The sequence below is a fragment of the Plectropomus leopardus genome, chromosome 1 (assembly GCF_008729295.1).
Source record: "Plectropomus leopardus isolate mb chromosome 1, YSFRI_Pleo_2.0, whole genome shotgun sequence".
In the NCBI taxonomy this organism is placed as follows: Eukaryota; Metazoa; Chordata; class Actinopteri; order Perciformes; family Serranidae; genus Plectropomus; species Plectropomus leopardus.
In genome coordinates this window covers 28,210,715-28,236,137 of record NC_056463.1, presented here as the reverse complement: position 1 = coordinate 28,236,137, position 25,423 = coordinate 28,210,715, and the positions used below count along the sequence as shown (strand labels likewise).

Sequence of the window (25,423 nt, the reverse complement as noted above, 5' to 3'; positions counted from 1 at the left end):
TTATGCATAGTGCCACGCACTGGTCAGGGAATGTCCCTGTGTTATAAGTGGTTACCCCATGTTGTAACTTGAAGTGTGTGTACAGTAGAAGTGTGGATAAGTTAGTTCACGAGGCATGCAAACGTTTCTAATGACTCATCCTCAAATGGGAGAAAGTCCTCACCAGAACTCAGTGAGGAGAGTGAAAATTGGGAACCAGTATTTAGAGGGTCGACCAATTTCCTTAGTTGATCTGATCCTTCTTAACTTAATAATTTATCATCATTGTGTTGTTGAGAATACAAGCTGTTTGTTCACATAAATATTCTGCAGTTACACCCAAAAAGGCCTGGACGTTTTTCAGCTCACTCGTAATGTGGTGTCTATGTCGTTGGAAGGAATAGTTAGAGAAACTTCAACAATAATTAGGGAGAAGTGGAAAAGCTCTGTAGCCCGATAATCAGACTGAATTGCCACTTTGTTTCACCTCATTGGTAAAGAATGAAGTATTTGATTTGCAGAAAAACCTGTGAGAGATTGAGAATACTGGACTAGGCTGATAGCATCTCTCATTCAGTCAGTGGAGTCAAACAGGCACTTTTCCCAATCACAAACTTACTACTCTATTATACACTGGATACTACTTTTTTTTGTTGTAGGCTCTGCTGAAGCCCTGAACAGAGTTGCGATTGTTGCACCACCTCAGAATGCAACAGTTGTGCTCGGCCGTCCTGCTGTGATGGAGTGTATGGCACAAGGCAAGCCGAAGCCACTGGTGTCCTGGAGCAGACAAGGTAACGCTCACAAGTGCTCTTGGTCGCTCTTTTATTGCCACCATTCTCATCCTTTTCTTTTTTTTTAAACTGCACTGATCCCACTTCCATAATCTCTGTTTGTCCGCTTTCCAGCTATCTGTATAACACAGAAGGAACAAACAACACTTCAGAATCAGATTTGCAGAGCTGCTGTTTTTATGACGATAGCTTTCTCCTTTTTGCTAGTCCTGTGTTGTTCTGTTGTGCACTGAGTCATGCTTTACATCACATGAGTTGTCACATTGATTAATTCACACCTCTACAGCTTTGATGCACACACACTTTTAGTTTTGGTGGAAATTATGTCATGTAAAACAAATTCCTTTGCGCTGTGATTTGGCATCATTGCTGCAGTTTTTCTAAATGGAGTTCTGCATCTGAAATTCCTCCTTCATTTACATTTAAAATCAAAAATACATATTTTCCCTTTTACCCGTAGTGCTATTTATCAGTCTTGGTTGTTTTGGTGTGAGTTGCTGAGTGTTAAGGACATCGGCCATAGAGATGTCTGCCTTCTCTCCAATATGATGGAACTAGATGACACTCAGTTTGAGGTGCTCAAAGGGCCAAAAAACCTCAAACATTTGAAAAACAGAACAGCAGTGTCTCTTTCCATGAATCATGACCTGGTTACTCAAGATAATCCATAGACCTCGTTGTGAGCAGTTTCATGATGGAACTATTTTCTTTCTACCAAAACTGCATCCACAAACTGTGCAGAAGGATGCATGCATCTAGCTGACCTAGCACCACTAAGGTAACCAGCATTACAGCTCAGAAGAGGAGGACGTCATTAACGTCTTCTTCTCCTGCTGTCACAAACACGAGCCTCTCATCCATGAGCAGATGCACGCTTCCCTCTGCGCTGTGATACAATTTGCGTATGCAGTTTGGCAGAAAGAAAATCGTGCAAACATTAAACTGCTCACAACAAGGTTTGTAGAATGTCTTGAGTAACAGGGTCATGATTCCTGGAAAGAGACACTGCTGTTTTGTTTTTTAAATGTATTTTTTTGGCGCTTTTAACACCACAAGCTGAGTGCCACATAGTTCTATTATATTTGTGAGAAAGTAAAATATTTCTATTGCTGTTATCTCCAGCACTCAGCAAGTTCACAAAACCACCACAAAATGGCTCTACAGCTAAGACGAAAAATATGGATTTTTGATTTTGGGTTGAACTGCACTTTCAACATTTTACTTCAAAAACTGCACCACACTATTCAGATTTGGTGCTCAATAGCTATATTTTTTATGTGACACGGTGAGAAAATTCACTATGACGGTGATGATCACTCTCTGTAAAACAACCAACAACAGCACAAAATGGCGGACAAACTAAATACTGGTCTATATAGTGAACAGTAAAGGATTTTACACACAGCCTAGGAATGTGCCAGTGCAGACACCTCAGTGAACCCAAACTAAAAAGTCACAGAGCCTCCTGTTGGTCATCTTGTGGGATTACAGGTCAAATCCTCTGCTGCTCAAAGTGCTGCCTCTCCTTTGTGCTGTTTCTCAGGCAACTGAAAGCCTGGGAAATGATCTCCACTTTTCATAAGGCAAATCTCTGGCTGTCTTCATCTGTATGATCTGTCCTGTTTTCCTTTGTTGCTTTCTCCTTTGATCAGATGGAAAGCCCATTTCCACTGATGTGGTCGTCCTCGCAACAAACCTGGTGATTAGGGACACGAGGCGTCACCATGCCGGCGTCTATGTCTGCCGGGCCAACAAGCCCAAGACCAGAGAGTTTGTCACTGCTGCTGCCGAGCTGCATGTGCCTGGTAGGAGGTTGTGTTTTCTACTGTATATAATGACAGATTTACATTTCAGAGAGAAAGTGTCAACTATTTTCAGTCAGTAGCTTCCCTTTAAGTCACCAAATAATTTAAAGTTTAAAGCTGCATTTTTGCATTTCGCTTGTGAAAAGTTGTTGGCAGTACCTTTGGAACCGCTCCTTATCATACTCATTTTTTGTCACCCATCTGCTTGGGGTACGTAGCACACCGATTTGTTACCAAAAGGTGGATCTAGAAAAACTGCAGTCCGTTTAACACTCACTATGGCTGCTATGGCTGGTTTAACAACTGTTCATATTGTGATACGTTTTTCATACATTAGCTGACTATAACTATAAAATGAAAGGATGTTTTGCAGCCTCTAGCAGTAGCTGTAAACTGAGGACAAAAAGAAAATTCACTTGGTTGTGTGCCGGCAACTATTAAGATGGAACATTTGCTTGAAATGTTACTTAATGCTTCATGGCGTGAATCCATCAACACACCTTAAATTTCAATGCGACGACTTTGGCCATTGCATTCGTTTTAGGATATGATATGGGAAACTCATTTGCCACCATGGTCAGCATACAACTACGAGACCTTAGACAAGTACAGTAAAACATACAAATCTAAAAATCGCAATAGGCATAGGCATAAAATGCTAAAAAGTATATAAAAAAAATAAATAAATATGCAATGTGCAAAAATAGCTATGCCACCCATGGCAATGTGCCAGATTGCTACAGCAATCTGTATATTCTCTCTTGGATAACATACACTTTTAGTAATAAATGGATCTTCAAGTGTTTTAAAAAATGTATATTAACTACGGGCAGTTTATGTGGAGTGTATATATTCTAATCCTCACTTTGAGTAAAAAAACTTGGTGGAGAATCATGCTTGTGGGCTCCGGCAGCAATAAAACCCTGCTCTTGCCTGACAAGGATTGAACACTCAAACCTGCTATTTGTAAATCTCATCAGGAGAGCCTCTCACTTCAGCCTGTTCTTTTTTGTTCTGAAAAAGTGGCTGTGCATTCCTCTTCTCTGGATGATAAAGGGGGTGCAGACTTCCCTCTGTATCACCAGTGAACAAGGAAATACAGTCGGTGCTGCTGGACTGAGCAGCGAGTGACAACAACCCCACCCACATGTAAGAGCACTGTCTTCGATGGAGACGCTCAATAGATCTAGGGTCTAGGTTCCTGTTTGTAGGTGTTACTTTTGGTTCCAAAGGTACTACATTGATGGTATCTATATCTTTTGGTGGAAACGTGGCTTAATGGTACTGGAGAAGAAAAAGTATTTTACTGTTTTTAAAGGTAATTTCTATCTTTGCAGCATTTCCTCTAACTTTATCAAAGTGCAATACAGGCCTTTTAATTTTATAGTACATATAAAATTGGCATAGGTCTGAGCTTTGTGTCTTCGTTTCAACAGCCCCTCCAGTGATTCTCCAACCTCCAGAGACAGTGTCCCTCTCCCGGGGAAACACAGCCAGGTTTGTGTGCAACAGCTCTGGGGAACCTCCTCCAGTGTTGCACTGGCTTAAAGACGGGAAGCCCATCAGATCGTTCAGACGGGTGAAGACCCAAAGCCCCGGAGTCCTGCTCATCAACCAGCTGGCACTGGAGGATGCGGGCTACTACCAGTGCATAGCAGACAATGGGCTGGGCACGGCCTGTGCCACTGCCAAGCTGACGGTCATTGTGAGGGAAGGTCTTCCCAGCCCTCCTCGCCACCTGTCCGTCACGCCCTACTCAAGCACAACTGCCTTGCTCATCTGGGAGAAACCTGAGTACAACTCAGATCAAATCATCGGCTACTCTGTGCACTGCCAACGTGCTGCAGGTTTGTATTCATGGTTGTGTGTGTAGCTGTACAGCATGCATGTCCACATTTCCTTAAGAATGTGTTAGATTTTAATATTTTTATCCCGTTCAGGCTCAGATAATGTGGAGTACCAGTTTGCGATGAACAACGACACCACAGAGTATCATGTAAAAGAGCTTCTCCCCCATACTGCCTACACATTCTTTGTGGTGGCTTACTCTCCCATGGGTGCCAGCCGCCCATCCCTGCCTGTTACGGTAGAGATGCTGGAGGACGGTGAGTAATCAGACTAATGCACAGGTAAAATAAGGCCGCACAGGTAAAATAAGGTCAGCCTTGGATGCCTCACAGACTCACAGAGCAATAATCATTACAAAACCAACCTTGTAACACCTTACGATTTTTAAGAGCTTGTGAATCATCAATATCATCCGTTCATGGAGCGTCAGTTTAGCTTTTAAAAAGCAGTATTAGTATAGGCAGTATATAGACTATAAGCAGTATAGTATAGTATTTCACTTGAGACTCAACTGAGTACTTTTGCTATAAAATCAGATAGACAATTGATCCACTTCTTTGAGAAAACACAGACTTTGTGCACGCTTGTAAAGGTTTACTAGACATAGTGTGTCTTACAGTCGTCCAGTAACTGTGCAGATATACCTTGAATGTTCATCATCAAACAGTTAAGTGTGTGTCATTTTATTTCCTTCTGCAGTGCCAAGTGCACCTCCTCAGCTGTCTATAGCCAGCACCTCCCCCACAGACATCAGGCTGATGTGGCATCCGTTGTCGTCGCAGCACAGTCGAGGAGCTGTTACCCGCTACCGCATTGAGTACAGCACTCTGGATCAGGGTGAGTTGACTGCTGGACTGGAAAACAGGTTGACCTTGAAGCTGTAGTTAGTGCTTTTATTTAAAAAACACAACAAAAAAAGCTTTTTCATATTTTCTGAAACTGCCACTACAGTATGTTCACAGAACTCTGAAGGAGACGGATAATCTGTGAAAAAGAATCACATTCCTCCGCCTAGTCCATGCTTTGAAGCCTTTCTAATGGCCTTATTGCATGTAAAGGAAAATAACAAAACAGAGCTGAGGAGTCTCAAACAAAGCTGTCAATTATATCAATAACAGCTTGTGAGCTTTGCTCAATCTAGGCAGCTGCACTTTTCATCACCTCAAATGCTCTCAGAAACATATGTTAGTGTACTATTTACATGTAAAATGAGAAAGTTTGCTACCTGGCTGCCATGTTGGATACAGTTGAACAGGAGCACCAAGCACCGCCCACCAGCAGATCAACTTTCTCATTTTACAGCTAAACCGGACACAAAATATGTATTTGAAAACATTTGAGGAGAAAAAAAGTCAATGCTGTAACATAATCCTGATTCATGTTTGATCAGTGCTGCCTAGTTTACAATTTGACCACAGTACTTGAGCAGTGATCGACATGATTGACAGCTATGTTGGGGACTCTTGGGCTCTAATGGTTTTTGCTGACTGCTGCAGTCTGATCCTAGCAAATGCCATTAGAACCAGTAGGAAGAGGACAAGGGACATGTTTTTTTTTAAAGGCTGCTTGTCTCATCTACTTCTTTCAGAAGATAGTGAAAGTTTCAGCAAATATGATTCAATGGTTACTTTCATAAAAGTTACCATATTTGTAAGTGCAAGTGAACACAGAATATAATGACACAGCATAATTCAGGAGATGTATTCTTTATTGTGTCCTCTCATAAGTTCTTAATATAAAACAATTATTAACAACCTTCTTTACTAATTTTGTGTGTTTTTGTTCTGTTTCTGATAATAGTTAAAATAGCTTAATAGTGCAAAGAAACATGCATGATGGGGTTCAGTATATTTTGAAGGGAAAAAAAATGTATACGCTGATTAGCTAGAGCTCCAGAATGTACAGATCAAGTTCACTCTGTATGGAGCCCATTATCCCAGATTGTCCTTGAGAGACAGCAACAAATTAATGAATGTAATGAAGCATGGAACATGCAATTTTTTCTTTGTGTGATACATAATACAGGTTGAATTCCATGAATTGTGCATTTTTTGAAAGAAAACATTCAGAACATCATGATAATTAGATACTCTATTAGTAGATACATACAGTATGTGAATGTCTGTATTGTGTGTTCCCACAGTGGACGCAGTGTTCTCAGTGGAAGTCGGAGGTAATGAGACTCAGTTCACACTAAGAGAGCTGCAGCCCAACCAGGTCTACCGACTGAGGATAGCAGCTGGGACAGGCATAGGCTTTGGGGTTCCCTCTGAGTGGGCCCAGCACCAAACATTAGCCCACTACAGCCACAGTGACCACAGCATGGGTAAGGAAGACACCCGACCTGCCTCCCTTAGCATTTGTTCTGTTTGTGCTCAGTCATATTCCGTACAGGGACTGTAATATTTCACTGTGCAACAACTAATTTTTTGTAACGTAAATTTTCTGCTTGAGAGATATATAAAGGCCCAGAAACACCAAGCTGACATCCAAAAACTTGTGGCGATGAAGGCCGACTGGTTCTCCGCCGGAAAGTTGCACTTAAATACAATGCAAAGACAACAGCCAACAGCTAACATGAGAGGAACTAATTGTACCAGCAGATGTTGTTAGTCTGTATTTGTTATCCAAAAAGGACCATAAGACTGACAGGACAGAGTCAAGATGCTAGTTAGCCAGTCAGCACATTAACAACACAACCCAATGTTAAAAGAAGAGATTATATTAACCCTGTGCTAGCAAACAATTACACCATTCTTTCTCCAGAATTAAATACAGCACTTTTAAATAGCATTATCAAGATTATGAACTTTCAGTTTGATGCACATGCTTAATACGCATCACTTGTTTTCCTCCACAGTCAAATCTTTTCATCTTGTATTTGTCGGTCTTGCATGACAGCGGTCTTGTTTCATTATTGTTCAATTCATACATCTTTTTTTAAATTACAGACATAGATTTATTGTGAATTGCTTATCATATACATGTTATATGAGGTATCAGTTAGTAGCAGTACTGTTTGGATTTAGACATTGATCCTTTCCACAAGCAACAGGTCAAAATGTTGCTTGAGTTAGTGTTTCAGTTATTGTGTGGAAATATTTGTTATCGTTTTGTTTTCCTTTCCCAAATGTTTTCAGTGATCTTTGCCCCCACTGAGCTTAAAGTCAGAGCCAGAGTGAACACCCTCAATGTGACATGGCATCTCTCGCCCAATCACACACTGGTCTCTGGTTACAAGCTGTCATGTCGAGAGGTGGAGGCCGATGAATCAGCCAATGGAAAGAGGACGACACAGACCCACACTATCAGGCTCCGTAAGAAGGCCAGGTATCACCTCCTCACAGGGCTTGGTGAGTTCCTGACAGAGTCCTCTCCAAATCTGATATGTAGTCTGCTTTCATTTTTCTCACTTCGACTAAATACAAAATCAAATGATGTTGTGCATCATTCAAAGACTTCTTTCAGAAGTGCTCTTACTTTTAAAAAGAAAAAGGAGCAGAAATAGGCAGACTCCTTTCATGAGAAGTAATTAATGATTCAGCATTTCATTTGAAAGCTTTCTTTCATTCAAAAGCATTTGATTGAATGTTGTGGCTCAGTTGCCGTTTCATGTCACATCATATCAGACCAGAGCTGGATCGACTGCTTTTAAATTACATCTAGGGCCGAGTGTCAATATGCAAGAGGCTGCCTAGCTTTACTTGTAACACATGCATACGGCAGGTATGGCTGTAAAAAAGATTTTTCTGTTTCCATTGCTCCCCCCCCCCCCCTCTCTCTTGCTCTCACTGTATATTTGTGTCAGTCCCGGACCGGCAATATGAGGTGAAAGTTTGGGCGTTCAACAAGCAGGTAGATGGAGCAGCTGCTGTGTGGAAGGGAAGGACAGACAAGGCTCATGACAGAAGTAACATTTCTCTTACTACATGTGTGCATACATACAGAAATTATTGACTGTCTCATAAAAGAAAATATGACCTCCATCACTTTTATGGGATAATAAATAATGAAATTATATTGAGGCAAATAATGTTTATGTGTGTGTTAAAGCGCCACCACCGCCCATGCGGCCCCCTCCATTGCCCCCGAGCAGCATCCAAGCCATGGCCAACAGCTCCACCTCCATCTGGCTGCGCTGGGAGAAACCAAGGTTCAGCAACGTACGCATCATCAACTACACAGTGCGCTGCAGCCCAGCGGGAACCACCAACGCCTCCCTGGTCTCCTATTACACCAGGTCAGAGAACACTTTGCACAACAGAAACATAATTATTGTTTGTAACATCTAAAATCTTGTCACCATAGTCCAACACCTGAACAAAACTGCTTCCTGCATAACTCCCTGTGTATCAATGTTTTAATCACAGAGCTCATTTTAAATGTGTGTGTGTATGAACAAATCTTCAGTAATGGTATAAACCTACACTGTTATGAAATAAACACCTTTACAAGTGCCATGATATTATTTATTAAAAATGGTCACCAAAAAGAAGTATTCCTCAGACACAGATAGTTGTTACTTTTTTTTTCTCATCAAAGTTAGATTGCATTTGAAGTCAATAAATTGCTTCACTAAATAATGTCTTTAATACCTTTTTTTCTGCTGGAAGCGTCAGAAAGGCCTTTCCTTTACATCCTGGCTTCTGCATTTTAAACACTAGGAAAAAAAACAATTCATTTTTCTTGTAATGGCTTTACTATCTTTTGAGTAGCTTTAAGTAGCTTCACTACTTTATTACTTTTACTCTACACACAGAACAAAACGAAGCATATTGTCCTTGCATTGATTTTACCCTGTACACTTACAGTGGTACTAATTTTACTCTGCCAAGAAATAGGCCCTGTATTCTGCCTGTCCTTACCCCTTCTAGGGTTAAAGAGGTGCGTACATGCTTGCAGTGTACATAATACAGTAAATGGTTGTCACGCAGAAGGCAGGTAATAAGAGTTAACAATATAAAGATAATATATTTTGCATCCAATAGGGTGAGCGCAGAATATAAACATAAAGCACACACTCAGAACTCAGCTATGTTTGTGTGTTGCAGCTCTGCTCAGGAGATACTGCTTGGGGCGTTGAGGCCCTTCACCCGTTATGAGCTGGCGGTGCAGTCTAATGGAGTGGACGTGGTGGGACCCTTCAGCAGCACAGTGGAGGAGTCGACTCTGTCTGACCGTGAGTCGCTGCTGTGCTTCCTTTCTTTGTAGTCAGTGAAGTTTGTATTGTACCCAACGAACAAAATCCCTGAAGATTTTTCTGTAGTATTTTGTGGCTTTTTTTTTTTTTAACAATTTATTCTTTGCTTTTTATGCCTCTGCGCTGGCATTATGTTTTTGGGTCGTCCTCCATCCATCCGTCCCCTTCTTGTGTAAACATTTTTTTTTAGGAATGCCTTGAAGGAGTTCCTTCATATGCGGCTCAACATCCACTTGGACTCAAGGATGAACTGTTTAGAGTGTTAATGTCACTGTGACCTAACAAAACATGTTTTTGGTCATAACTCAAGAACTCATAAAATATCTATAACAATATTTCACACAAACTTCTAATGGAATATCAGATATTTGTTTTTTGTATTTTATATTCAAAGGGTCAGAAGTGAACTTCACTGTGACATCATAATGTTTTTTGACCATTATTCAGTGCTATAACTTAGGAACAGATAGGGGGACCTTTGGTCAGATACTGAACTATCAACACTAATCTTGGGTGCCCACCATGAAATTGGGCTGATTGTATAGATCCACTGCACTTTTAGGTTGGAAATGTGTTTGAAGGATCACCTTTTATAAAATGTATAGCTTCCTTGCAGCAACATCCACATTTGAAGCATTTCCTACTGTCATGACTACATATGAGTCTGGATAGATATGGATGTTAACTGTAACTTGACTGGTTGGCAGAAGCTACAAAGTGCTAATTCTGTTTGTTTCTTGTGAAAAGCACCATGTAACTGTTTTTGAAGAGTGCTCGTAAAGTTATTTTTAAAAGATGCAGGCATTCTGACACTTGCACAGTTATGACATAGGGGGAAGCACATACATGCATTTACCTGCTTGGGAAAAAAATGGTCAGTAAACACACTCAAGTGTGCACTTCGAGTATTTTTTCACTCACTTGATATTGATTAATGGAAGCAGCTCCTTCTGTCACAACCTTTGCAGTGCCCTTAAACAAGACACTTAACGCAGAACAGCTCAAGGGGAACTACAGTGTGCCAAAAAATAGAGTGTAGTTCTTTGTTTGATAGGTTTATGTGTAAAGGTATGTAAATGTGTGGGAATATTTTTTTTGAATAGGATGAGGTCAGTGAGCATTTTCCTTTTTAATAACAGTCAAAGAAAGAAGTAAGTGGTTAAACTTCAGGGTCTTTTTAAATTCATTTAAACCAATGCAGCTATAAAAGACCTTAGAATTGACCCTGTCTACTGTTACATTTACAGTTGGGCTTGAAATATGTCACACTTATCTTTTCACTGTGTCTGTTAAAATATATTACATCGTATCCCTTATAGATATTCGATCTTTGTTCTTGAAGTGCACACTTTTAAAGCTTTTGTCCGATTAGCTCCACTTGAGTTTTATTCTGTTATTTTAACATTGGTCTCCAGCTAGTCAGGTAAAGGTGTTTTGCTCTCTGAAGTCTGCAGTACTGTAATATATGCATATGCATATGCTTGTGCATGCAAGTGAGTGTGCTCAGTTACGTGTGGACCAGCGTGTTGGCTGGCCAGTGGCCAGCGGACAAGGGAATTCATAGCTGGCATTGATGGCTGATAACTGGCTGTAATGAAATACCCAGGTGTAGTAGTGGCTCTCATGTTGGCCAGCAGCTCTGTCTCCAAGCCAAGTAAGGGTGGAGAGTGTAGAGTGGGCTGTTTTAATGACATTATTACCACCAGTCACCTGCCACGCTCCCCACTGCCATGCATCATTACCTGAGCCCCAGCCCATTCCCCCACTGCCCTGCTTGTCCCCTCTCTCTTGTACCCAGGTGGCGGGGACACAAGGACGCAGATGGTTGTCACACAACATGTCAAATCCCCCACCAAGACAATATATATTCTGCAGCTGTGAGGCCTCATTTCTGGGCTCTAATTACTGACCCAGTCCTTCTCTCTCCTTCAGGGCCCTCCACGCCTCCTGAGGAGCTGCAGCTGAGTGCTCTGGACTCCTCCTCTGTGCTGGCGAGCTGGCGCCCTCCGCTGGAGCCTAACGGTATCATCGTCAGCTACAGGATCTTGTTCAGTGGCAACCTCAGTCAGCCGGAGCACTTGTGGGAAAACCTCTCTCAGGATGGTGGGTGTCAGATGTCATGACATGACTCCTCTTCACTGCACTGAACTTTTGGCTCATAGCTTCATTAAGTTTAAGCACAACTTACCCCTTTATCTTTATAATCTTGTTTGATATTCAATAAAGTTCCATGTCTTTGTGATTTATGATGGCCCTTGACTCTTGTCTTTTTCAGGGAGCATTACCAGTGTGGAGGTCCAGGGTTTGTCCAGTGGCACCCAATACTTTTTTAAGCTGGGAGCATCTACTGAGGTTGGACCAGGGCCTTATTCACCTGTAAAGGATGTTCACATCCCCCTGCAGAAATATGGTATGTGTCAAAAAGCACATAAACAGGTGACAATGATAAGAAGAAATTGAGTCATTACAAGAAATTAGCAGTAGTCATGGTTGTGGTAATAGTAGCAGTTAAGTTAGGTTAAATTTGTGAATGGAAATTGACAACAGAAGGAGTAAGAAAGAGGCAGTCTCAGTATCAGAAGGTCCAAAGATGTTTAATAAAAAAGGGACTCTACTTATCTCTTTACTAGGGGCAGAGGCATTACTGTGGCTGTGACGGTTAAGATAGAAACTGACTACCAGGAGAATGAAGAGCACCTTTCTTATCTAATGCCTTTTTTATACATAAAGGGACTACTTTTATGATGCACATAAACCATTGATTATTATTATTCCAAGAACATTGATACTTTTGTTATTTTTTAATTTCAATGTGTACAAAATGAAAGTAACATAAGATATTTTGTTTTTGCCCCTATTTTCATCTTTTCTTTGAACAAAATGTATTCAAGTTCTCACATAGGTGTAGATTTTTGGGGGGATGCAGGAAACATGTCCCCCTCTTTATTTAGAACGTGTGCATTTGTACCCCTCAATAAAAACATGAAAGGAGCAGTGTAATTTGAAATATGACCAAATTAAAGACATTTACATTATATACTGATGCAGAAAAGGCACAATTTAGTGCATTAAGTTTACAAGAAAGCAATAAATTAAGTGTGTGACGCTAAAAATTTTCTGACGGAGGACCCCCAAACCATCTGTTTCATATGTTTCCCCTAAATCGTAAAATCAAATCTACACTCTTAATAATAGTAAGATAATAATTCGTAATAATTTGAAGTTGAATTCAGAAGCTGCGGAATACCTTACTGTAAACTTTAATCACTAGTAATTACATTCAGTTCAAAAATTACATCTTTGAATTTACGTCTTTTTTTTACCTTATGGAAATGTAGAGCAGAATTCAAACCACGTAGATTCAGATGGTTTTGTAAGTAAACTCATTCAGTGCTGTACATTTTGTAGTATTTTGATTGTAACACTAAGTATTCAAAAGTATTGGTTAAATTACAAAATAAGATATTGATTTGCCTCTAAGATTCTAAATATTATAGATATTTTTGCTTTCGTAAACAGACAAGAGCACAAGCACACACACACACACACACACACACACACACACACACACACACACACACACACACACACACACACTCTTTCACATCCATAATCGTACACACACACTTGCACAGCCTTTCCTATTAAAGTGGGTGATTTGTCCCTGCCAGCAGAGAAAGTTTTGCTCGGCTGGACACCGTTATTTCGCTTCTTCCATTCTGGTGCGTTCTGAGGACAGTATTAAGTGTGCATATCAAAGGGGCGGCCTCATCAGCGACCCCCAGGGGAGATCTTTGAATTACTGCTCTGTGTGCCTAGCAGACTTGCTGTGAAAAGCACTTTCTTTACTCTCATGTCACTTTGTGTTTAAGCACGCAATCTCATTATACACTTTTTAATTCCATAAGTCAGCACTTTAGCTTTGCCTGTAATTATTAAATGCCCCTTTTGTCTTTAAACAGAGGGAGTCATAAATAGAAAACTGTTATGTGAACCACCAGCAATAGAAATAAGAAGTATACATTTTAGTTAAGCATTTAAAGGGCTAATTAGGATTTTTGGCGTGCGGTTGTATGGGTTACTTATCTATTGTCAGTGTATTACATACAGTAGATGCTGGTTGCCATGCCCCCAGTTTAGAGAAACAGGCTGGAGCCAGAAATGGGAACTTAGAAATCAGCTGCTGGGGATTGGGGTCAGCAAAAAAATGTATTTTTGTCACTTAAAAAAGTCCCACCTAAAAAGTCAATATCAACATCAGTTTATGTAATATTAAGAGGTTTTTCACTGCTTTACTTTTCCATCGGACAGTCTGTTTCAACGCATAAACTGTTAATGGTTTCAGTTCCCCATCTATGCTTATGTCAAATTCACCAGACGCCATTGACAAAAACAGTGATTTTAGCCCCCTGGACAATGGAGCTGGTGTTCTTCCACTGCTTTGATCAGTTAGTTAGTTTTCTGTGTTATTGTGTGACTTTGGTGAAAAAACTAACCATTTCCAACGCCAAAATCACACAATAATACAATCAAACTAACTGATCGAGACAGTAGACTAGCAGCTATTGTGTTCAGCAGTGAGAATTCATAGTATTTTTCAATGGAGTTCTTATTTTCCAGTATGAAATCACTGAAATTTTTGTAATATAGCTTACACATAAACTGATATTTAGATGGAACTTTTTTAGGTTGCAAAAAATATGTTTTGCTGCTGACCCCTTTACAGCAGCTGATTGCTTAGTTTCCATGTCGAACTACTGACTTCTTTTCCAAGCTGGGGGCGTGCCAAACGCCATCTACTGTAGGTAACACACTGTCTATGGATAAATACCCCATAGAACAAAGCTACAAAAAATCTGAGCCATACCTTTAACTTCTCTTTCAAACTACGAGGAATATTGTTGTGTTCATACTATCCACCAACCAATAGTACTTATCCACAAAGACTTTTTATTTTGTTTTTCTCTTGCCAGTCATTAAGTGCATAATCAGTAGGAACCGATTGCGAAAAGAATCATATATCTTGAATATCCAAATATTGAACTTCCCTGATTCAATAAGCAGTGCAAATGCATTTTGTTGTACCCATATCCTTACTAAGAGAGAGTAACAGGTTTATTTTGTTCACATAGGCTGAAAAAGTGTTGCCAGTATGCAGTGTGTATGGGAGTGAGGTGGCTGGTGGGTGGGTGAGAGCTCCTGCCATCTGTTTCCTCTCCTCTCAATGTCCAGGCTGCCAAAGATACCCAGCATAAATGAATATCAATGAAGGTCTGCTGTCCCTGGTTGAATGTTGCCTCATATCTTTTCACTAATGTAACTTTGTCTTAAATTAAGGAATCAATATGCAGTCTCTTTACAGCAGACCTGAGCCAAATAGTATTTCAATCGAGATATGTTATTTTAAATTTTAGTATTTTTTCAAGCTGGTGTTCTAGATATGAGCCAAAGCTACTGGCAACATATGACAACCAATATGGCATATATTTCTGGGAGTGGCAGCATCTCTGCCATGTGTCAACACTGATTGTTGTTTACACTAATTCTTACATTGTTTTCCTCCTGTTCCATGTTGTGTGACATTTGGACAGAACTGGACATCCATGCAGTGACAGGCATCATAGTCGGTGTGTGTCTGGGACTGATATGCATCCTGCTCTGCATGTGTTTCAGCTTTCGTAATGGTAAATCCAGGTAAGGTGTCTCCACAGTGTCAGGACACATTTTTTAGTTGTTTTACTTACACAGACTAGCTGTTTGTCCTACAAACAGAGAGCAAGCTAAAACAACCCTGGCAACTGTATTACGTTTAGTCTTGTATTGTGCACAACTCTTATACTATCCCTTTCATTTCTCCTCCAAATAGAGAGGTGTCTGGGGTCCTGGATTCTACAGCTGTGACCCCTCACTACAGGCGAGGGGGCTGCCCCGTTCCTTCCAACGTGCCAGAGTGCAGCGATAGCCACGAGCTGGAGACACTGATGCCCCCAGGCAGCCAAGAGTCTGGTCAGCCGCTAGAAGAGGCCCCAGAGGAGCAGAGCCTGATGGCAAGTGCTAATCCAGGGGAAGGGGAGGATGCCCCTGCACCTGAACCCAAGGTCAAAACCTGCAAGAGGGGGGGGTTAGCTCTTCTCCGGATGGGCCTTGGATACTGGGTTATTTTTCATGTGTTGATAGAGGGATAATAGTTGTAATTTTGGTGCATTCCACTGTCTTGCAGGCTGCTTGGAATGGCTCTGTGAGTCATAACTGGGCCAACAGAATCACAAGATACAGAGACACCATAACAGAAGACTCTCCATCACTCATTAATGGAGCTCTCAACATGCTAATTACTGATAACGGCACGGTAAATAAATAAACTAAATTCAGTGACTGATCAATTTTAGCTATCAGCCTGTCTCTGATAAGCAACTTTAGCTGTAGCATGAATTGGTTAAATAGCATTTGTAATTGACTGTTTACTAAACCACATATCGTTGTTGTCGGGTGCAATCCTCGCATCTCTACATTTAAATTTTTTTCTTTTTTTTCCCCTTGTTTCATAAATTAATTCTATCAGTCCCCCTCTATGTGTATCAGTGGGTTAAACCTTTTCTCGACTAATGAAATTTATTTTGAAAAGCCTGTGACTGAATCTCCTGTCTCCATTGGATCCTTTGAAACACTTTGTTTTTTCTAATTCCTGAAAAATAGCGATTTTGGAGATTAGAGGTATGCACTCGACAGCAGCAATATATAGTTTATAATAAGGGCCACCGGTTAGATTTTATGCTAAAATTTCTAGTCACTCTTGAAACAACAGCTCCATGAATACAGACAGAGGTTAACAAAATCCGGGTTTTCATTCCTAGAAATGAAAATTTTCACTGGCAGATTTAATCAGGTATTTCTAGCTGGCTAATTAGGCTAAGTTTAACTCCACAAACTAAAAATGCTGTCTCCTTTGGACCTTTTGAGGTTTCCAGCTGATCGGTTTAAAACAAAAACATGTACGTAATGACTTTTTTCTGTGGGCCAACATGGAGGTTAGCATCGCCCTAGGCCATCATCAAAAAGCTTTTGGGATTTTTGCATTGAATTTTAGGTTATTGCAGAAAATAAGCTCTGTGGCAAACTAAAGTTTATGATACTTGCAGGTTCTGTTCAGCAAGATAATCTTCACAAATTAACACCACTTTCAGGATTTTTGAAGCCTAAATGCAATTGTTAGAGGTAAAAAGCTAACATTAGGCTATAAACAAACTAAACTTTGATAGCACGACTTTAATGCTGCCACCTCTTTAAGGCTGTAAAGCCATGTTCGCCATAATAATGTTCTGTAGTCTCATTTAGTCATTTGTTAGCAGCCGCCTTTTTTGAAATAATCAAAACTTCAAAGTTCATGATTGGGGTTTTTACTGACGTGTTTTATATCCTAAAACAAAACGTAAAAGTCTTTTTTGTTCTTTGTTATTTAAAAATATACACCACTTACCATCAGCATGGAAAATTCAAAACTTAATTGTCCAGCTACAGGCACTAAGCTAAGATGGGCCCATGGCTGTTTGGGGAAGGGGTTTAGTGGACAGTGAAAATGATGATTGCTGATAATGCAATGCGTTCTCATCCCAGCTTGTCATACATTGCTGCTTTTGCAGTGGCCTCTCGTGTAAATATAACATGCTGGGTCACCTTCTGCATCTGTTGTTGACGTTCTAAGAGGGTGTGTCAATTTACACTTGGTATATGCATTGTGTCTTTTCAAGAATACCTTTGTTTTTATTGGAAATGTACAGTTTCTTGGATGCATTGCATTGGATGTTTTTCATTTCCAATACTCTTACAACATTGGTAAAACACCTCATTTTGGTGGTCAGGTTTAGAAAAATACATCATGGTTTGTCTCAACAATCTCATGGGAAGCGAATAGGGTGAAAGTGGAGGGCTTGTTCGACTAATCCACCTCCCCTCCCACCTGCCCTATGGGGACTTTCTGGCACCTTTTATAACATTTTTACCAGTGGCGTTTTTAAACTGATGTTTTACGACAGCATTTTAAAGTAATGCTGTCTAATTCAAGTCAATTTTATTTATAAAGCCCATTATCACAAATCACAGTTTGCCTCAGCAGGCTTTACAGCAGACGACACCCCTCTGTCCTTAGACCTTCACATGGGCTGCCCAGTGGCATACCATACCACGGCACCTAAATCACTGACAAAGAGGCAGGATTTGATGAGTTGGGAATGAGAACGGGCTGGACTCTCTGTGAAATGTTCTTCTTATGCTTTTTATTTGTAGTATTTGAGTAACAATTACAAACAGTGCACTTTCTATATACTTAACCAAAATCATGCATGGATTGAGTTACCCAATAGATCAACTAATAGAACAACCTGAAGTAACATTTTTATTGTTGCAGGACTTAGAGGATCGTCTGTGTACATCCGTGTGTAGTAACCAGGTGGAGGCAGAAGTCATTGTTCACTCAGAGCTGTCGGACCGAGGGGTGGAGAAAGAGGAGGAAGACGGCAAACGAGAGAAGGATTCTAACATCACCAGGGGACCCTCATTATCAGAGGACAGATATTCCCCTTTGAGTCAGCCGAGCCCACGTGCAGAGGGGGACAGTCTCGAAAAACTATCACTGGCTGAAAGCCCCTCGAGCTTTTCCTTGATGAAGTTGGTGGCTAATCACAACGGAGAGCTACAGGGCACAGTAGGCCAGCCAAGCGCTGACATAGAGCCACAACAGGACATGGGGTTAACCAATGGCTTCCACTCCCCAAAAAACGTGCGTTCTGCGCTGAGGTCAGAGCATCTGGAGAATGGGGACTCCAGACACTGCCCTTCGGCACCAGGGAAGACCATCTCTGCTGGGCTGTCCCCTGCCCCCTTTGTCAGCTCGGGCCTTGTCCACTCTACCTCAGCAGCACACAGTTATCTGTGCCCGTAGCCCCTGCATGTAGGGCGTTGACCCTTACACATACAGACGTCAGACTGATTTTTGTTCTTTCACGTGCCCAGGAAGAGTCCATGAGGATTATTTTTATGCACCTCATTACTGGATTCCTGTCTCGTCCTTGCAAAGTTTTTATAGGTACTTTGAATCCATTGTTTCATACTTGTGTGCATACATACAGTACACATACAGTATATTTTTAGTGGTTGAGTACTTTATATGGGTATGCATTCTCTAGTATTGCAACCATATTTTCCTCTGGGGTTTTTTTTCCTGTCTGTGGGAAAGAAAAGAAAGAATGAACTCACATAGTGGATAAGTGGATTGAAGGAGGCTATTCCCACTGTGTCGCACATGGCTCTGTTCCACTCAGGAATGAGAAAGCCTGGAATGTTCTGCGAGACAAGCTATCATCATAGATGGAAGGATAGGAAATGCAGGCTTGAATGATCTCCCTGGGCTTCGTCGTGTGGATGGTACTTTACCGTGACACTGAGGAATAAGCCTTAAAGTTTCTGCACACTCGGAGAGTGCAGAACACCTGTGTCTCTCTCCAGCCTCCTGCTGTCTCAGGGTACACACACACACACACACACACACACACACACACACACTCTGAAACACACACATACAGAAAGCTAAGATACGGCTGATTCCACGGTATCTCAAACAAACTCAAAACAGCCACCCATAAACACACATTTACACACACATTTCCTGACTGGAGTGTGGGGGTCTCAGGTGCCTAATTATTGTAGGTGCATTTATAACCTCTGTATATTTCTATAGATGATTCTATAAAGTACAAGTACAAAACACACGTCAACATGAAGGAAAAAAAAAACAAAGCTTAAAATGTCAAAAGATACGGAGTATACAGATTTGGTACACATGTAGTCTTTTCTAAAATGCCATTTATCCAGGTGGTGTGATTTTGTAAAGCAGGGACACTCATTTTGGATTAAAAATATTTACATGTTCATCTTGGTTTGATTATGTTGGTGGGTGATCTAGCGAAGATGTTACAATGACCTATCTGTAGACCACTCTTCTGATTCGGCTCCCAATTAGGGATGCACCACTGTGATACTGTGTGTTTGGTTGCGATTTTTAACCCGGTATAATAATTTTCTAAAGTGAATTGCTAGCCATGTTTTTAATTAGAGGAGAATCCAACTTGACTCTAGAAGCCTATCTGACTACAGCAGTGTGAGAAAATTTCCACAATGCTATACTCTGCTATAGTACCAAAAACCAACATAAGCTAAACAAAATTGAATTTATCCACTGGAAAGGACTTTGGATAAGAAAGTAAAATAAATGCCCTCCATTTTCTTTTACATTGACCCCAAACAAGTATTAAATCAGATTGCTTTCCATAATTGACTGATATGCAAAGCGGAGTGAGTCAGTTTTGGTTTTGGGAGTGTAAAAGCGGAACTGGTGCATCCCTACTCCTTATCAACAACACTACCTCATTTCTTTTCAGGAAGGTTTCCAGTGTGGTTTTATTAGTTTAATGTAACTGGCACCTTTTTAAGATCTTTTTCTTAACCTGTCTGATTTTACAGCCTTTGGTATTTGCAGAAATAATCGTCCGACACTGACTGTACATTCTTATGTTATTTCAAAGGAATTAATGTCGCTTTAATGCATTGCAGCTTCCTCTCATATCTCTGAAAGATTGTCACTCAGTATTATGTTACTATATAATCTCTAACAAAACATTAACACCTAGTGTCTTTGATACGAAGCACCTGAAACTAGGTCCAGCCAAATCAGCGCCAACTGGGCAAGAAAAGTAATAGTTCCTGCAATTTCACATTTGTGCCACCTTCAGGCAAAAAGTGTTACTGCTACTTTTTTCTTTTCTTACATGCTGGTTTGTTTGTGTCTGTGTTGGATGTTTTGTCGAACACATTTTAAATAATACCTTATTTTTAATCCCCTTCTATCCTGCCCATGTTTCTACCTGTGTCCATGCAAGTGTCAAAATCTCACCAGCTCAATTCAATCACATCAGCAACAGAAATGTAAATGGTTCCTTAAGACATGACATGTATGATACACCCTGAACATGTTACTCACCAACATAATTGTGCTTTCTCTAAAAAGTATATAGTTCTTGACTTTCTGAACAAAATGCATGGTTGGTACCTTAAAGAGAATTATTTTTTTTAACCTTGCCATGTATGTATACTTAACATTACAACAAGATCAGCATGTTCTTGCAGCAGTAGCAGACATATAGGGACAGAAGTGAATGTGTTCATAGCAAACCTGGGTCAAACATTAATTGCAAGATCTTTTGGGGGTTTGCCACATCGGGAAAATTCAAATTTTGCCAACTGTCAGTTAGAGAAATGTTTATGATATACCTTCTTATTAGACTTAAAATGTATGGCGCTCATTGTACTGTGCTATTTAACAAACACCATTTAAATGGTACATAAAGAGCAATTCAACATCAAGATCACCTATGGCAGGAAACTGCTGCTGCACCACACAACCCATCAATCTAAAGTGACAAGCATGCTTTACTTGTGGCCCCGTTTCAATTAGTGATGCCAGAGCAGGTTTCCATCAGTGCAGCTGCAGGTTTGGCTCTGTGGTTTGTTGACCATTTGTCCTTTATATGCAGTAAGCTAAAGCAAACCACCAAAATGTGTATATTTTTGATCCAGGTTCTTCACTGATACTGGTCTATAGTAATGCTGTTTCTCGTTGTCTTTAAAGGCCTGTATGTCCTGAGTGCAGAAAGAATCATAATATTCTAAAAAGCATTCCAGTTCGATATCTTGAACATACCTCTCTCAGTCCAGGTCAGCCATGATGATGAACCTTTAAGAAGAGAAGTGCTAACACCCCAGACTGTGTTCCTACGCTGACAGGTTTCATGAACATCTTGGTTCAGTTATTTCATTCACTACAGCATTTGCAAATACTGAAGCCTGAGCTGCAGAGTTTGCAAATCAACGATCAAGTGGATGAAGGTCACTGAACCCATTAAAGAAACACTTCACCTGCAAAATGACCATTTGTGTATCAATTACCTTCCCCATATTAGCTTGAAATTGTAAGGAAACTTTTCTCCCATGCCTTCAAGGTGAGCGGAGAATAGAAAAATGATGAACATCCTTCATGAATTGAAGTAACTGAGGTCCAAAAGCTAAATGGTATTAAAAAAATCTGATTAGAAACTTTCACACAACTCCTGCAGTATAATCCAAGTCTCACTTATCCTGTTATATGCTCAGTACTCCCCAAACATGTGCATTTTCCCTAAAACGTTACAATATGAAACACGTACAAGAAGCAACCTGAGCATGCTCATGCTTATGACTGTTTGTACTAATGGGTTTTAAATCATAATGTTTCCACAAAAACATTGTGACTTGATAAATAAGACTTGGATTATACTGCACAAGTTGTGTGATGTTTTGATATAGTTCCGCTGTTGTTATATGTGGACCCTGATTACTTCAGTTCGTAAGGAATGTTTAATTTTTTGATTCTCCATTCAATGCAAATGCATGAGAGAAAACAAAGTTTTCTTCACAAATCATTTTGTGGGTGAAGTATTCCTTTTACAAAAATGAAATTGACTTTTCAAACATTTTCTTGTTTTGAGTGTAGTGTTCATGAAGTTTTCTCTCACCAAACATAGAATTTTCAAAAGAAAGGTTTTTATTTTGTATGTCTTTTTCTAAGTTGATGCAAAGCAACCATTACCTTCCATCTATTACATAGCAGCGGGTCACTCTTCCATGATGGAGAGTGTTGAATGAAATTCTGTCACAAAGACAGACCACAGCATTTGGCAATACAAGTAAACTATCATAAAGTACTAATTATTTGCGGTTATGCCTTTCTGCTCAGTAATTCTTGGTTTGTTCTGAATTTAATACATTGATTGAAAATTATTTTTGTGTCAGCGACTTGCAGCATTTGGATGTTGATTTTACGATAACTGCCAAAATCTAATCGTTCTTCGAAATGGTACAGTGTACAGTAGATTTCATTTTAGTAACACAGTATTGACAATTAGGGGTTTCATAAATGTTTCAGTCAAATCCCGCTGTTTTGCCTTTGTTTCAAGTCTCAATGCAGTAGTGGATTATTATGGTGTGTGGAGCCAACACAGAGGCTCTAAAGTGGGGATTTGCATAAAACCTGCCTCCAGCATTAAGGCTGCATGCTTTCCTTGTAGGACCTCTATTAACTCTTTTAACCACTATCTTTTGAAAACATGTAACTCTTTTGGTTTTGTTCGTCTTTTTGTTGGCTAGAACAATCAGATTTGTTGTTGGAGGATACATGCTCATGCTCTCATTTTGTAGAGATGATAATTACTTGGATAATTCTGTTTATCTCATCCTCTTTTTTTTTAAGGGTTTTATGAAACAGTATACCTCATGTTGGTAACTTGTTGATTTGATTCAGATCATTTTCTCTATACTGCACATTTTGTAATGAGTAGAACATATATACCGTACGCTAGCATCCGGTTGTGTTGTGAGTTGAGAGAGGACAGAATAGACTGTTTTCGTTTTACCTCACAGTTTTTACTCAGTGGCCTAGATGGTCCAGTCTAGTGGTGAAGGGGTAAACAAACGAGGGGAGGACTGGTCAGTGGAAGCAATCTGGTTTGACTTTTACATTGGTATTTTGCAATAGTAGTTGGTTTTTGAAGAGTTAAAAGCTTGGGTTCACTCAAATGGTACTTGTGAATGGAGAAAAAGAAAAAAATGTGCTTGTGCTGGATAACAACCTAACAGTCACTATTTGAAAGAACTCAACTAACACAACCCAGGCGACTAAAGTACTAAGCAGGGAGAAGGGCTAAAGGGACATCCTCCCCAGGCAGGTCATACCTCTCAGTGCAGACAGCCATTTTGGAAATAATTGTCTCTTCTCAGGTGCCCCATCTTTGCATAAAATTGTAGAGGATCATGCCAGCATGTCCGATTCAGATACATGTCATTTGTTGTCAAACGATGCCTCATTTTGTTCTTTTGGAAAGCAAATCAAGGAAACTCTTATGCATAAATGATATTTTGTACAAATCACGCAGTGTATTTTTGTCTCTGGCTTTTCTCTGTACATTCTGGTGCTTTGGTGGTGAGCTGCTTTGTCCAGTGATGTCACATTGTGCATTCTTCTGTACGTCTTCTCTAGTTTTGTGTGTACCAGCTCGGTCGTGCTTCTCAGAAGTGTGTAAGCACAGACTCTGTGTTCATGTGCCACCAGCGACATTCTGCAGCTAGTCAGACACCTTTGTAATCATTGTGTGCTGAACAAGACCTCATCTATGTCAAAAGACGCTACTGTAGGAGCACTTAGATTAGCACTTCTTCTTGGGCCAGGAGCAACTTTGGACTGTCATCTTTACATTTCTAGAAGTGCAATTTTCTTAGTCTGTAAAATGACAGATGGATAACTCAGTGTTAGTCATGGCGACCGTAGTCATGATTTGTGATAGAAACATTGCTTGTTCAGAGGTACCATAACAGGATAGGTAGAACTTGTGGTTTGTAAGAATATTTCCACTGTGTTACCATATGTGAAAATGTCAAAACTCACAGCAACTCTCAAGATGTCTGTGGAAACTACTCTTCTGTAAATAAACATCAAAGAAAGAAGGTAAGGCTCAATGTTTTTTTTCTTTTCACCTAAACCAAACTCTGTTTTCTTCATCTTAATTTATCTTTAAATCCCTTTCCTGTCCCTCTGTCTTTAAAGATTTATCAGTCAATTTAACTCCTTGTTTCACTGCTTTTCCTGGAATTTACATTCTTAAAACTGACATCTAAGATCACCACGGAGCCTGACTTCTTGGGCTATTTATTGTCGTATTTCAATCAATTTGACCTTTACTTTATATCTCAGTGTATTATACATTGTGCTGTGTGGGCTTGCATTCATAGATTAAATTAAGCTCACCTTCTTAACTGTGATAGAAGCATTGCATAGGATAGAGTGTATGTTAAAAAATTGCAATGAAACAAAAAGACCATGTATGAGCTAAAGTAGTTCCCCTTGAAGGAAAGACTGTATGCTATATAACAAAACACTGATTCACTTAACATTGAACCTATTGTCTATTTTTCCCAGCCATTCAGTCAGTCATTCATATATCAGACAGTAGTTTGCAGTAGGCAACATCTTTATTTGTTATTTTGTTACTTTGTTGCAACCAATATTTTGTCATTTTACCAAGAGTTACATATCTATAATTGCAATGCCACTTGAAGGTCCACTGTGTTAGATGTAGGGGGATTTAGTGGCACCTAGTGGTGAGGATAGCAGACTGCAATCGGCTAAGACTTCTCCCAGTTAGATTTCCTTCAGTTTTCATTGTTGAAGAGCTTTTTACTGGGAGCCAAACGATCCAGAGGTCTCTTACTCTCCAAAACAAATGGACCGAGCGATTTGAACAGGTAAAAGCACCGAATTAAGCATTTCATGTTACAGATGAGTGTTTCTCTTAAGCAGTTTTTTTTGCTAACATCTGCTTACCTTTTTTCTCAGATAACTTAAGATCCAGACATTCAGGAGGGTTTTCTGGGAGTCAGATTACCCACAGAGGTCTTCTCCACTCCAAAAACAATAGGACCTTGAAATTTAAACAGGTAAAAACAATGAATAAAGCAGTTTCATGTTACAAATGAGTGTTAATCCTACACTGTTTAATATGTGGCCGGCAGGCTACTAACCCAGTTTGCCAATGTGTGCTTCCCTTTTTTTTTTCTTTGATGACTTAAGATCCAGATGTCTAGGAGGGTTTTTCCAGGACCCAAATTATCCACAGAGGTCTCCACTCCAAACCAAAAGGACCTGGAAATTTAAAGAG

General features: G+C 40.1%; 1 protein-coding gene across 1 annotated transcript in view; it reads left to right on the top strand.

Moving 5' to 3' along the window:
* The window catches only part of igdcc4 (immunoglobulin superfamily, DCC subclass, member 4), a 64,191-nt gene extending 45,279 nt beyond the window's left edge, over positions 1-18,912 (top strand). The window contains exons 5-20 of the mRNA XM_042514062.1: positions 639-773; positions 2,426-2,578; positions 4,015-4,425; positions 4,519-4,683; positions 5,126-5,263; positions 6,570-6,752; positions 7,567-7,779; positions 8,235-8,336; positions 8,480-8,666; positions 9,478-9,605; positions 11,559-11,729; positions 11,902-12,036; positions 15,218-15,320; positions 15,493-15,724; positions 15,847-15,975; positions 18,031-18,912. Of these exons, the coding sequence (XP_042369996.1) occupies positions 639-773; positions 2,426-2,578; positions 4,015-4,425; positions 4,519-4,683; positions 5,126-5,263; positions 6,570-6,752; positions 7,567-7,779; positions 8,235-8,336; positions 8,480-8,666; positions 9,478-9,605; positions 11,559-11,729; positions 11,902-12,036; positions 15,218-15,320; positions 15,493-15,724; positions 15,847-15,975; positions 18,031-18,564 (3,119 nt within the window). The 3' untranslated portion in view covers positions 18,565-18,912. The remainder of the gene's footprint in view (positions 1-638; positions 774-2,425; positions 2,579-4,014; positions 4,426-4,518; positions 4,684-5,125; positions 5,264-6,569; positions 6,753-7,566; positions 7,780-8,234; positions 8,337-8,479; positions 8,667-9,477; positions 9,606-11,558; positions 11,730-11,901; positions 12,037-15,217; positions 15,321-15,492; positions 15,725-15,846; positions 15,976-18,030) is intronic.
* Positions 18,913-25,423: the final 6,511 nt, after the last annotated feature.